At 39.3% G+C, this 14381-nt stretch overlaps 1 protein-coding gene across 1 annotated transcript; it reads left to right on the forward strand.

The window, feature by feature from the left end:
* The first annotated feature begins 5632 nt into the window (after window positions 1-5632).
* On the forward strand, window positions 5633-6920 carry LOC130712917 (uncharacterized). Its single transcript, XM_057562731.1, has 3 exons — window positions 5633-5941; window positions 6017-6319; window positions 6369-6920. The coding sequence occupies exons 1-3, from the start codon at window positions 5633-5635 to the stop codon at window positions 6918-6920; spliced, it is 1164 nt and encodes a 387-aa protein (XP_057418714.1).
* Window positions 6921-14381: the final 7461 nt, after the last annotated feature.

The raw sequence follows: 14381 nt of genomic DNA on the forward strand, positions 1-14381 counted from the left end.
ATGGAAGTTGGAATCTGCTTATTTACGAGGACCTGAATCAGATTTGTTACTCGATTGTTTTCAATTAACAACTTCCTAATTTGTGTATGGAGTGTGTGCTCTTTCAAGCTCAATGAAGACAAGGCCTGAAAGACTATATATGAAGACTCAAGACCTAGTCTCGTTGTAGAGAACATATCATTGAATTAGGGTTTTCATCGAGTTCATACTACTTGTACTCTTAGCAGCTTTATGCAATAGTTGTGAGCTAAGGGTGAGTGTCTTTCTGTGTGATCTTGAGATCTGTCTTTGTAACTCATACTTGAGTTCAATCACTGTGGCAGTGATTGTGAGAGAGAGTGAGAGGAGGTTCTCATACTTAGGGGGAGACCTAAGTAATATTCCACGGGTAGAGATAGGTAGAAAAGGTAGTTGAACTGGGGCAATTCTTGTGAGACCTTTTATGTACAATTTCTCTATAATAATGAATTATCTCTCTTGGGTGAAAACCCTCCAGACGTAGGTGATATTGCACCGAACTGGGTTAACAATTTCCTGTGTCTTTTAATTGTTGTTCAGTTGTTATCTTGTTGCATTATTTGCTGAGTTGTTCATGTTATACTTGCCAGAATTTCAATTGGCATCAGAGCAGGCACCCCTTGTTCTACTTTTGGGTGAGATCTAGGGAGATAATTCTGGTATTATGGATAACAACAAGGAAGGAGGATCTGTTCATAGGCCACCAATCTTGGATGGTACTAATTATGACTATTGGAAAGCTCGTATGGTAGCATTTTTTAGATCCATTGACAGCAAGACATGGAAATCCATTGTCAAAGGGTGGAAACATCCTGTGAAAAGTGACAAAGAGGGAACTTCAACCACTGAGTTGAGGCCTGAAGAAGAATGGACCAAAGAGGAAGATGATGAAGCCTTAGCAAACTCAAAAGCACTGAATGCCATCTTCAACGGAGTGGACAAGAACATGTTCAGGTTAATCAATACCTGCACTGTGGCTAAGGATGCCTGGGAAATCCTCAGAGTAGCTCATGAAGGTACCATAAGAGTAAGAGTGTCAAGACTTCAACTTCTCACCACTCAGTTTGAGAATCTGAAGATGAAGGACGATGAAACTGTGTCAGAATTTCACATGAGGGTGTGCGTCATGGCAAATGCTTCATTTGCACTTGGAGAACAAATGTCTGAGGAAAAGCTTGTCAGAAAAATTCTCAGATCTTTACCCAAGAAATTCGATATGAAGGTGACAACAATTGAGGAAGCTCAGGATATTGGGAGCATAAAAGTAGATGAATAAATTGGTTCATTACAGACCTTCGAGATGTCTATGAATGAAAGGTCAGACAAGAAGAGCAAAAGTATAGCTTTTGTATCAAATACTGAAGATGATGATGCAAGATAGAAAGAGTCTGATGAAAATCTATCTGAAGCAATAGCTATGCTTGGGAGAAAATTCAACAAAGTAATGAGGAGGTTTGAAAGAAGACCTAGACCAAATGTGCCAGACAAGCGGTCTGACGTCGCAAAACATTCTGGCTTTGCTCGCAGAAACAAGGAAGAAGACAAATCCAACAAAAGCAAAGGTGTCCAGTGTCATGAATGCGAAGGATATGGGCATATCAAGGCAGAATGTGCAACTTATCTAAAGAAACTGGGTAAAGGAATGGTGGCAACTTGGTCTGATGATGATACATAAGAGGAAGAAGAACCTCAGGTCATGGGTCTTACTGTGAAGTGCAACTCTGGATCAGAATTAAGTGATGGTGAAATATCTGAGGAGGAACTTGCAGAAACCTACAAACTTCTATTCAATAACTGGAAGGATGCCCGTGAAAAAGGAATGAAGTTGGAAGGAGTTGTCAAGAATCTGGAAGTTGAGAAGCAGAATTTGCTGATATTGAATGGCAACCTTCAAGAAGAAGACATTGTGCTGAAGTCAAAAATTGAAGGTATGGTAAAATATGTTCGTATGTTGAATAAAGGAACTGATGTGTTTGACTTAATTTTAGAAACAGGAAAGGTTGCAAAGGATATGACAGGATTAGGATATACTGAAGACCCCGCAGCTGAAGAAAATAAAAAGGTCAGTAACAAGTTCATTCCTGCAGAGAAGAAGACCGAGTTCAAGATGTCAAGCCGAATGTCCCAACATGTTGCTCAACAAGGGTACCGGCAGATTCCTTACTCTTATCCTCCAACCCAGATAATGAGGAACACAACCTGGAAATGTCACCACTGTAGTAAGCATGGACATATAAGACCTTACTTTTACAGGCTGTATGGAACACCTCAACATTGGAGAACTACTCAGATGCACACCTTTGCTAATCCAAAGAGAAGAGAGTGGAAACCTAAGAACATTGTAACAGCTCTTGTTGCCTACACCTCTCTGAGAGCATCTTCTAAGGAGGATTGGTACTTTGATAGTGGATGTTCCAGGCACATGACTGGTGTGAAGATGTACCTAGATAATATCAAACCTCACTCAACCAGCTTTGTCACCTTTGGTGATAGTGCTAAAGGAAGAATCAAGGGATCTGGAAAGATTGTTAGTAGTGGCTCTCCGAATCTAAGTAATGTTTTGCTGGTAGAAAGCTTGGCTGCTAACCTGATTAGCATAAGTCAATTATGTGACTTGGAACTGAATGTCTCTTTTAACAAAGCTGGCTGCACTGTTACTAATGAGAATGAGGAAGTTGTCATGACTGGAGTGAGATCCAAAGACAACTGCTATATGTGGTCTCCACAGAACAATGCTATGTCTTCAGTGTGCTTAGTATCAAAGGAAGATGAAGCAAAACTATGGCATAAAAAATTAGGACATCTAAATCCCACAAGCATGAAGAAGGTCATATCTAAGGAAGCCATCAGAGGTATTCCCAGATTGAAGATAGAAGAAGACAAAGTGTGTGGAGAATGCCAAATTGGAAAGCAGACTAAAACTTCTCACAAGAAACTGACTCAGATTGGTACAACAAGATCCTTAGAACTGCTACACATGGACTTGATAGGACCAATGCAAAAAGAAAGCTTTGGTGGAAAAAGGTATGTGTTTGTATGTGTTGATGATTTTATAAGATTCACTTGGGTGAGCTTTCTTGCAGAAAAGTCAGACACTTTTGAAGTATTCAGAGAGCTAAGTCAGCAACTCCAGAGAGAAAAGGGCTATGGAATTGTAAAAATCAGAAGTGACCATGGAAAGGAATTTGAGAATGGAAAATTTTCAGAATATTGTGGAAATGAAGGAATCAAGCATGAGTTCTCTGCACCTATTACTCCGCAATAGAATGGTGTGGTTGAAAGAAAGAACAGAACACTGCAAGAATCTGCTAGAGTATTGATTCATGCTAAGAAAGTTCCTTATCACTTCTGGGCTGAGGCTATAAACACTGCTTGCTATATTCACAACAGGGTAACTATACGTTCAGGAACTGACTCTACTCTATATGAGCTGTGGAAATGGAAGAAACCTACTGTTAAGTACTTTCATTTCTTTGGAAGTAGGTGTTATATTTTAACTGATAGAGAACAGAGGAGGAAGCTTGATCCTAAGAGTGATGAAGGGTTATTTCTGGGTTACTCAATAAATTGCAAGGCTTACAGGGTGTTCAATTCTCGCACAAAAACTATGATGGAATCCATAAATGTGGTTGTGGATGACAGGGTAAGCAGTCTAAATGAAGTCAACACAGATGGAGATGATAATGCGCCTCAGATAGTTGATGAGAGACAAAATGACTATGACATCCGGTCTGACACAGAACCTGAAGAAGAAAAATAACAAGAGTCATCTAAGGAGGTTGTTCCCTCAATCAGAATTCAGAAGTTACATCCCAAAGAAAACATAATTGGGAATCTAAATGAAGGAGTTATTACTAGGTCTAGAGACATCATTGCAAATGCATGCTTCATCTCTAAGATTGAACCAAAGAACATCAAGGAGGCCCTAACTGATGGGTATTGGATCAATGCTATGCAGGAAGAATTGAGCCAATTTAAGCGGAATAAAGTATGGAATCTTGTTCCCAGACTAGAAGGCGTGAATGTGATTGGTACCAAGTGGATTTTCAGAAATAAGTTAGATGAAAATGGTGCTGTGACAAGAAACAAGACCAGGCTAGTTGCTCAAGGGTATACTCAGATTGAAGGAGTTGATTTTGATGAGACCTTTGCCCCTGTTGCTCGATTGGAATCAATCAGATTGCTGTTAGGACTAGCATGCATTCTGAAATTCAAGCTGTTCCAAATGGATGTGAAGAGTGTCTTCTTGAATGGATACCTGAACGAGGAGGTCTATGTAGAACAACCAAAGGGCTTTGTAGATCCAACCTTTCTAGAACATGTTTACAAATTAAGAAAGGCTTTGTATGGATTAAAGCAAGCGCCAAGGGCTTGGTATGAAAGGTTGACTGAGTTCCTGATAAGCAAGGGATACAACAAAGGAGGAATAGACAAGACTCTATTTGTGAAAAGTGATGGTGGAAAAGTCATGATAGCTCAGATATATGTAGATGACATTGTCTTTGGAGGCATGACAGACCACATGGTAGAACATTTTGTTCACCACATGAAATCTGAGTTTGAAATGAGTCTGGTTGGTGAATTAAATTACTTCCTGGGATTGCAAGTAAAACAGATGGAAGACTCCATGTTCATCTCACAGAGCAAGTATGCTAAAGAACTAGTTAAGAAATTTGGACTTGAAGGTTCAACTCATAAGAGAACTCCTGCAGCAACCCATATCAAGCTAACTAAAGATGAAAGTGGAACTGATGTTGATCAAAGCTTGTACAGAAGTATGATTGGAAGTCTTCTTTATCTCACTGCTAGCAGACCAGATATTGCTTTCTCTGTTGGAGTGTGTGCCAGATATCAAGCTGCACCTAAAGAGAGTCATCTGATTCAAGTCAAGAGGATTATAAAGTACATTAATGGAACTGCTGATTACAAAATCTTTTATGGTCACAACTCTAATTTCAATTTGATAGGCTACTGTGATGCAGATTGGGCAGGAAATGCAGATGACAGAAAAAGTACTTCAGGAGGATGCTTCTTTCTTGGAAATAATCTCATATCTTGGTTCAGCAAAAAGCAGAATTGTGTCTCTTTATCTACTGCTAAGGCTGAGTATATAGCTGTTGGAAGTGGGCGTACTCAACTATTATGGATGAAGCAGATGCTGAAGGAATACAATGTCGAGCAAGATGTCATGACATTATACTGTGACAACCTGAGTGCCATCAACATTTCATAAAATCCAATTCAACATAGCAGGACTAAGCATATTGACATTCGTCATCACTTTATCAGAGATTTGGTGGAAGAAAAGATTATCACTCTTGAGCATGTGGAAACAAATATGCAGTTAGCGGATATTTTCACAAAAGCGCTGGATGCGGCTAAGTTTTAGGAGTTAAGAGGAAAATTGGGGATTTGTGTAATAACTGACTTATAGCAGTTATTGACACATGTCAAGGGCAACGACTATAATTTTCTCTATTTAACCGCCCTTGCTGCAGTTGAGGAAGACACATAACTGATTTGTCTTGGTTCCACAAACTTGATTTATTCTCTCTCTTTGTATTTTCTGCACTCTAACGGTTAATTTTGTAAGTGTGTCAAGTTGCTCTCAATCATGACTCAAGATTCAGGAAAGAAGATCGCTGCCGGTCCCAAACCTATCAAGAACTCACATGGAGTCGAATTTCTTGGTTTGAAGACTGCATCTTCTACTCCCTCTAGGGTTACTCGTTCTTCTGCAAAAATTGTTTCTCCAGAATCGTCTGGACCAGCTAAGAGGACAAGGAGTATGAGGATCAAGCATGTTATCAAGCGAAGCACAGGGAAAGCTTCAAGTGTTCAGGACATCTCAGAAGATTCCATTCCTGATCCACCGGTTGATGATAATCAAGAAAGCGATGTCGTCGATGCTGAAGCAGATCAAGTTATCCACAATGTCTTAGAGACTCTTGCAGATGTTGCCACTGCACAGGATGTCATGCCAAATGTTTAATCACAGGATGATCGTGATTCCGAACCGAACTCTGAGGCAAACCCTAGTGAACCTGATGCTGAGAAGGAAGATGATACTGATGGTTCTAGTCAAGAATCTTCAAGTAAGAAGACTCCCTCTGTTGAAATTCCCCATGAGAAGACCCCTGAACCCTTGTCCAAGAAGGGTAAGAAACAAGTGTATGTTGCCTCTGAAGAAGAAGACTCTGATGATCAAGAAGTGCACAAGAAAGTCACTACCTCTGCTAGTCAGAAGGCCACAGTTTCTACAAGCAAGAATGTTGCAGGTTTTAAAGAAAAGAAGAAAAAGGTTCCTGGTCCTCAGACTCCCAAGAATCCAAAAGCATCTCAGGTCTCAGGTCTCAGTTCCTGAGAAGAAGACAAAGAAGGACAAGAAAGATGAGAAGATTGCTGCATCCACTAGAAGGAAGAGGAAACATGTTGCTGAAACTGACTCTGAGCCAAATGTCGAGCCAGATGTTCCTGACATCACCACTACGGCCAAGAAAAGGATCAAGGGAAAGAGAATTCCTTTGAATGTTCCTGAGGCACCAATTGACAATGTATCCTTCCACTTTGCCAGTTATGCACAAAGTTGGAAGTTTGTTGTTCAGAAAAGGTTAGCCATAAAAAGGGAGCTTCATGCAGATGCCTTGGAACTCAAAGAGATCATGGAACTGTTGGTTCATGCAGGTTTGATGAAGACAGTCAAGGACATTGGCAGATGTTTCTCTCAATTGGTTAGGGAATTCATTGTGAATATCCCTACTGAAGATGAAATTCTGGAAAGTGTAGCCCTGAGTTCAGGAAGGTCTATGTCAGAGGAAAGTGTGTTAATTTCTCTCCTGAAGTTGTTAATGAGTTTTTGGGAAGAAGTCCGGTTGCTGGAACTGGTGAAGAACCTTATTTAAATAGGGTTTCTAAGACCCTTACTTGCAAGATGGTCAAGAAGTGGCCAAAGAAAGGATTGCTTCCCTCTAGGAAGTTAACTACCTAGTATGCAGTTCTTTTCAAGATTGGGTGTGAAAATTGGATGGCCACCAATCACCTATCTGGTGTAACTCCTCCCCTTGCAAGAATGCTCTATCTGATTGGCATTGGTGGTGAGTTTGATTTTGGCAAACTGGTTTTTGATCAGACTCTGAAGCATGCAGGCTCTTATGTTGTGAGACTGCCAATTCTATTTCCATGCCTATTGTCTGAACTAATTGTCAAACAACATCCTCATGTTGTGAGGGCTGATGAACCACAAGGTAAGAGACCTATGCCTTTCAAGTTAGATTATCACTTGTTTGCTGGGACACGTGTTCCAGACATTGTGCTATCTGCAGCAAAGGGTTCTGCCAGTACCAGTGGTACTCAGGCAGTTGGTGCAAGCAAAGATGATATTTTGGCTGAATTGAGGGTTGTCTCCAAATCCTTGGATGCCACTAGTCAGGCTTGCAAGATTAGGAAGCGGAATGTGGACAAGCTCATCAAAGCCATGACACAGGTTCCTGCTGCTGCTGCTGAGGAAAGTAATATTGAAGAGTCTACTGAGAATGTTGAGGATGACAATACTGATGTTGAGGAAGAAGAGGCTCAGTATGAAACTGCTGGAGAGGATGATGATGAGTCTGACAGGGAAAATGAGGAGTCTACTATAGAAGAGAAGGAAGATGTAACTGGATCCACAGTTCTAGCCCTCGTAGCACCTCTCTTTAGTTAATTTTTTTTTTTTGGATGTATTTGCTACAGCCTTGTGTGGCTCTATACCTACTACATTTTCTCCTGGTCTGTAATAAGCTTCTGAATACTGCTCTTGGATCTCTCAACAATAGAATGACTTTTCTATAATAGAATGACTTTTCTTCTTTGAGCCTTTGCCAAATTGTGCTAGTAAGGGGGAGTAATGGCTGTATGCAGTAATTGTAGCAGTAGTTCTTAATGATGCTGATGTGATGTGATGTGATCTTCTGTTGTGTGTTGTACTCTGTTTGTTTCTAGTCTTTGATACTGAATCTGGGTATTCATAGCTGCTTATAATAACTTTGTTGTTGAAGAATGTTTTAAGCTACCTTGGTATGGTTTGAGTTACTCTTCTCTGGTATTTCAAGCTACAAGTGTTTCTGAAGAGTCTTTATGGTAGTGTAGTATATTAGCTAAAATTTGACTAAGGGGGAGATTGTTGTTCCTTTGTTTGGTTGTCTGCATTTTAGCTAAGTATGTGTGTGCCAACTTGTCGGACCCGATGTTGTAACAACTTGCCTATGACACCTGTTCCTAAGTATCTGTGAAGCTTTTTTTTCATGTTAGGTTTTGCTGGAAGCTTCTGTGCGCCGTCAAGGGATATTACATGTGTAATCAAACCCAGTTCAAGGGGGTTTGATTTGGAGCTATTTATGGAAGTTGGAATCTGCTTATTTACGAGGATCTGAAGCAGATTTGTTACTCGGTTGTTTTCAATTAACAACTTCCTGATTTGTGTATGGACCGTGTGCTCTTTCAAGCCCAATGAAGACAAGGCCTGAAAGACTATATATGAAGGCTCAAGACCTAGTCTCGCTGTAGAGAACATATCATTGTATTTGGGTTTTCATCGAGTTCATACTACTTGTACTCTTAGCAGCTTTATGCAAGAGTTGTGAGCTAAGGGTGAGTGTCTTTCTGTGTGATCTTGAGATCTGTCTTTGTAACTCATACTTGAGTTCAATCACTGTGGCAGTGATTGTGAGAGAGAGTGAGAGGAGGTTCTCATATTTAGGGGGAGACCTAAGTAATATTCCACGGGTAGAGATAGGTAGAAAAGGTAGTTGAACTGGGGCAGTTCTTGTGAGACCTTTTATGTACAATTTCTCTATAATAGTGGATTATCTCTCTTGGGTGAAAACCCTCCAGACGTAGGTGATATTGCACCGAACTGGGTTAACAATTTCCTGTGTCTTTTACTTGTTGTTCCGTTGTTATCTTGTTGCATTATTTGTTGAGTTGTTCATATTGTTATACAAGATGTCTTAGACATCTGGTAGAACATCTGAGTTATACTTGCCAGAATTTCATCTTTATTCATACTTGCCTTTCACACCTATGATAGTGCATCATAACGACTTGATACTCCTAACTACTGTACTAAATTGAACTCATTCGTGAAAGTGTGTGTTTGGAGGTAAGAATATCAACTCTGGGGTTCAAGGTTTTCTCCATAATAAGTTTCGAACTTGAAACTTTATTTAAAGAGAATCAAGTAGGGGTGTGCACGTGTTGGACTTGGTCGAGTTAAGATGATCTTTGGACCCCAACCGACCTTATAAACATGGATTGGATCGGTTCGAGTTTTGAAAAAATTGGTTTCATATTTGAAACGGACATGCCTGATTGTTAACGAGTCAGCGGGTAGTCAGTTTAAAAATAAATATAATAAGTAGAGAAGGTAATAATAGTATTATGTTGTACTTGGGCTATAAGTCCATACTCAAAAGGAAACATTAGATTATCTCGTGCCTTAATTTCCTCTTAGCCTCTTTGCATCTCCTAAGTCACATCAACCTTTGTTCCTTACAGAGATGAACTCCTTCGAATCTGGACTACTTTTCCACTCTACAAGATCACCGCCCTTTCTTAAAATCTTGCTCTTCAACATGATCCACTTCACAAAAGCTTGAGAGCTCAACTCCTCACATGATAGTTCTTCAAATCAACACATATTGCGTCGTCAAATTTATTGGCATCTCCCATGTCGGCATTGTCAGCGTCGACACCATCAATCTCATAGGAGATTTAAGCGGATATTTCGGCACAACATTGATGGGGATGACTGTTACTCCATCATGGAGATAAAAAAGGTGAGATGCAAGTAAATAACACAAGAAAGGGGGGGGGGGTTGAATTGTGTACTTGAAAATTGATTTTTAAAACTTAGATTTTTGAAAAGAATATTAGTTCTCGAAAACGTTTAGTGAAACTTTTCGTAAACCGTTTAGTGCAGCGGAAATATAAGCAAAGTAAAGCAGACGATCAACACACAAAGATTTATACTGGTTCACCCTAAACGATTGGGCTACGTCCAGTATTTGGCCACCACCAAGATTTTCACTAGCAAGCTTCAAGGACTTCTCCGATACAAGTATATATATTCTCAAGGACTTCTCCAACAAGTATTATCACGGACTTCTCCCACAAGTATTATCATGGACTCCTCCAAGTATTCTACAAGACTCCTCCTACAAGTATTTTTCAGGACTTCTCCCACAATCTATTCAAGATTATTTCCCCCTACAAGGTTTCTCTTCGTACAAGAGTATAGGTAGAGAATTTATAGCACTGGAACTCTAAGTGTTTGGGTTCATATTTGACTTTGGTTCACTCAAGAGTTCTGGATTTAAGAGAGAAAGGAATAAACAGATTTGACTCTTTTAAGGTACGAGATTCTCTCTTTCACTTTGCAGAAGAAGTGGCTTGGATTTGACACTGACGGAATTTTCTGCTTTGAATGCTTTGAAGAATATTGAAATGAATGCTTTGAGTTCTTATGCTTTCAGTGTTGATTCTCTTAGTCTTAATTCTTCATGAATGCCTTAAATACTCGCTTTCTAGTGTTGTAGTCGTTGCGAGTCATGATCTAACTGTTGTTCTAGCCGTTGAGAGATGAGATCCATCTGTTGATTCAAATGGCTTCGGTTGGTAGCTTCAATGAATACATGTTCAGAATCAAGTCTATCATTTAGCCGAAAAGGTGATGTTTGTCAGCTAGTAGGTGGCAATAGACTTGGGCTACTTTTCAGACATGAGACAATTGGGAAATTTGATGTTTTACAACTTGTCATTTTCCCTTGTTGGTCAGCGTGCCTTTAGAAAAAGCAACATAGTCTTCACGTGATTTGATTTGAATGTAAGTCAATTGGTTGCAATCTTACTTTGTCTTTGGCGCTCAAAATTTGTCTTCAATTTTTCTGACTGATGAGTTTGCATTGGACGGTCAGAACAAATGTGTCTTGACTTGAGTTAGTTTGCTTGCCAAACAGTCTTGTAAGTTATGAAGCTTTTTCTCTTTTTGATGATTGAACGTTGAAGCATATTGAGCAAATTGAATTTCTTGCTGAAATTCAAATAGTTTAAGAAGCTTAGTTGACAATAGAAGTGCTTTTATAAAACAATTTATGATCAAAATAAGATTTTAGAAACGTTATGATGCATTTGAACTTAACAATCTCCCCCTTTTTTATAATGACGATTTTTAATTAAAAGGATAGAGGGTAGTTGAGAACGGTTAAGTAAATAAAGCATAGACTCCCCTGAGTTCAATATCGTTTGCAAAAAGAAAATATTTAAGTTCTGCTTAGCTTCCATTTCACAATAGGACTATTTCTAAGAGTTACTCCCCCTAAGTAAAACAACCCTGTTTGAATAAAACTTTTTCAGAAAATAAGGGTTTTAAGTTTTAAGTTCTAAAAATTTAATGATATTTTCTCTATACGTTTCTCCCCCTTTGACATTATTAAAAAAAACGTGCAATAATTTGACCAAAAGCGGTATCATAGCCTAAGCTATCATGTTAGGTCCTGCAATAAATAATTGAGATTTGCATAGCATATAGAAACATATTAAACAGTGCAGTAATGTGAGTTGCACCAGAGGTGCAATAATTAAACAGATAGGTAAACAACTGAAACTGTTTAAAAGAGTTTAAGATAGAAGGTGGCCATTAGCCAGAATGATTGAGCATCTGTTAAATCTTTGACGAGAGATTCATGAAGAGTTGATTGATGTAGTCTTTTGTGGTTGCTGAAGTCCTCCCTGCTGAAAATTTGATTTTCCAGAGACTGTTCTTGAGTTGATTGATGTAGTCTTTGTGGTTGTTGAAGTCCTCCCTGCTGAAAAGTTAAACTGATTTTTGAGCCAATAATTAGAGCATCACAAATGATTAGTATTACATAGATAAATCAGCAGATTAACTTCCCATTAGCTGAAGAGGTTAGCTTTTATATAAATGGAACAAGAAGATATTAACAGAATCAAACTAGCAAAACAAGTACTGAATCAATGGATTCATTCACAGACAAATGAAGAAAAACATGTTTAAAGATCTACACCATCAATTGCAGCAAACCCAGAAAAGCAATCATCAAATCATCAACAGATAAGAGAAGAGGAATGGGTGTAGTGAGAGAAAACTTGCAGCAAATCCAGAAAAGCAATCATCAAATAATCAGCAAAAATGAACCAAACCCAGATTAGAAACTACAATGAATAGATAATCAAACATTCTGGAACGTCGCTGTTGGTGGGAAGAATCTGAGCTCGGTGGTCAAGGTGACGGCGGTGCTGCCGTGCTGGCCGTGGTCAAGGTGACGGCGGCGCGTACGGAAGGTGTAAGACCCTACTTTGATGAATGAAATTATTTATTTTAGAATAAATGATAAAATGTGTCTTGCTTGTGAATTGTGAATTTTTCCTTGATGCATTGGAGTGTATAGTATTATTTATATTGAAGTGATAATACTCGGGGGTTAGGAAATAATTATTTATAAGGTCAAGGACTCCAAGGTAAGTGATTTTGGGTTGCTTGAGGGCCATACGCGAGTATGTGAAGAGGAGAGGAGAGGAGACTTGTTTTGACTAGGAATGCAAGAGTTAAGGGGAATATTGAGGGATTATTGCTCATAATCATGGCTGATCAGTTTTTATTCAAGGAAATAAAGGAGAATGAAGAGCCATAAATGCATTGTCTCCATTCAAATTCGTGAAATTTGTGGATGCCCTTGCATATCCTTGTCTTGGCCGCGGGTATAGGGGTAAAAGGGGAAGATTTATGCAGCTTTTGAGAGACCTAAAAGAGGCTGAGTAGAATCAAAATCTCATACCATCATTTTCCACACACATTCAGAAGAAAAAAAGAAAGAAAGAAAGAGTAAGAGAGTGAGAGAGGGCGGCGGCTGAAGGTGTGAAAAACGGTAGAAAGGGGGGGGGGGGTTTGAATAACGTTTTCAAGATAAAGCTTCCACGTTAAAGATTTTGACAAATCTTTCGAGAACTTAAGTGCTAAAGATAAGAGATAGAAAAGCACACAAGGATTTTATCCTGGTTCACTTGATAAATCACTCAAGCTAATCCAGTCCACCCGTTAAGGTGATTTCTTCCTTCTTAGAATGAAGGCAATCCACTAATCAGGTAAGAGTTACAACTGCACTTGAAACCTACAAGTGACTAACAATTACACTGACTTAGCTCACACTAAGATTCACTCTCTTAGTCTTCTCTAGGATCCGATCAACCTTGATCTCCTAAAGGAAAACTATACAACTGTATATGAAGTTCTTGTTTACAAAGAAAGTGCTTCTAAAAAGCTTATAGTAAACACAATGAATTTCAGATGAAAGAAAGCTTAGAAGAATTTGAATTTGTCTTGCGCGTATGTGAATGCTTCTAGCCGCTTCTTTCAGTCTTCAGCCTCTTTTTATACTCCAAGGATTAGGGTTGAACGTTGCATGGGAAATGCTACAGTTGGAGAGCAGTTCTGGAAAATCCAGCTTCTGCTGTGTCTGAGACTGTTAGGTAGGTCGTCATGAAGGTACAGTTGCTTTTGTACTTGGATAGTGACTTGACCTTTAAACCTAGGAGACTTCTGATCAGGGGAATGCTTCATATTGGGACTTGTGAAGCCAGTTGATCAGAGTCAGAGGGAAAGCACAGATCCTCTGATCGTTGTATCTTCTGATTCTGAACTCAGAGGGAAGTACATGGTCTTCAGAGTATCTTGCTTCTGGACATCAGAGTTTCCACTATTCAGCTTCTGGATCTTCAGAGTCTTCTACACCATCAGAACATCTGAACCTTCAGTGTTTCTTGGTTATCAGACTTTCTGGATCTTCAGAACTTCTAGTGACTGAGTCCACATCAGAGTTTGTATAACTTCTGAACTTCTGAAGCTTTTCCACTGTTCATACTGAACATGGTGAATGCGAAAGCGTTGCTTGGGACACTCTTTAAGCACAGTGCTTCTGATTAGTGTGAGATTGAATAGAGGTCAGAGCCTGTAAATAGCACACCAGAAAAACACGTTAGAGTACCACAATTGTTCATATCAAAAGGTTAACTTGTAATCATCAAAACATAGAGTTGTACTACTAGATCAAAACTTGATCTTACAGCGGCTAGAGGAGAGAAAGAAGAAGTAGAAGGAGTGAAAGCAAGAGAGATCAAGAGAGAAAGGAGAAGATCAAGTCAAGGCTGAAGGTGCAGCAAGTAGAGGACTTCTCCATTCATCTATTCCATCACCATTCTTTCATCCTTTCATTCCCAAAAACTAAGGTAAGGGTGGATCTAGTGGGTAGAGTCTAAGATAAAAATGATGAAGGTTTGTATGATTTACATGGTTATGGTCTGAATTTCGTGAT

This window comes from Lotus japonicus, chromosome 4 (assembly GCF_012489685.1).
Source record: "Lotus japonicus ecotype B-129 chromosome 4, LjGifu_v1.2".
Classification (NCBI taxonomy): Eukaryota; Viridiplantae; Streptophyta; class Magnoliopsida; order Fabales; family Fabaceae; genus Lotus; species Lotus japonicus.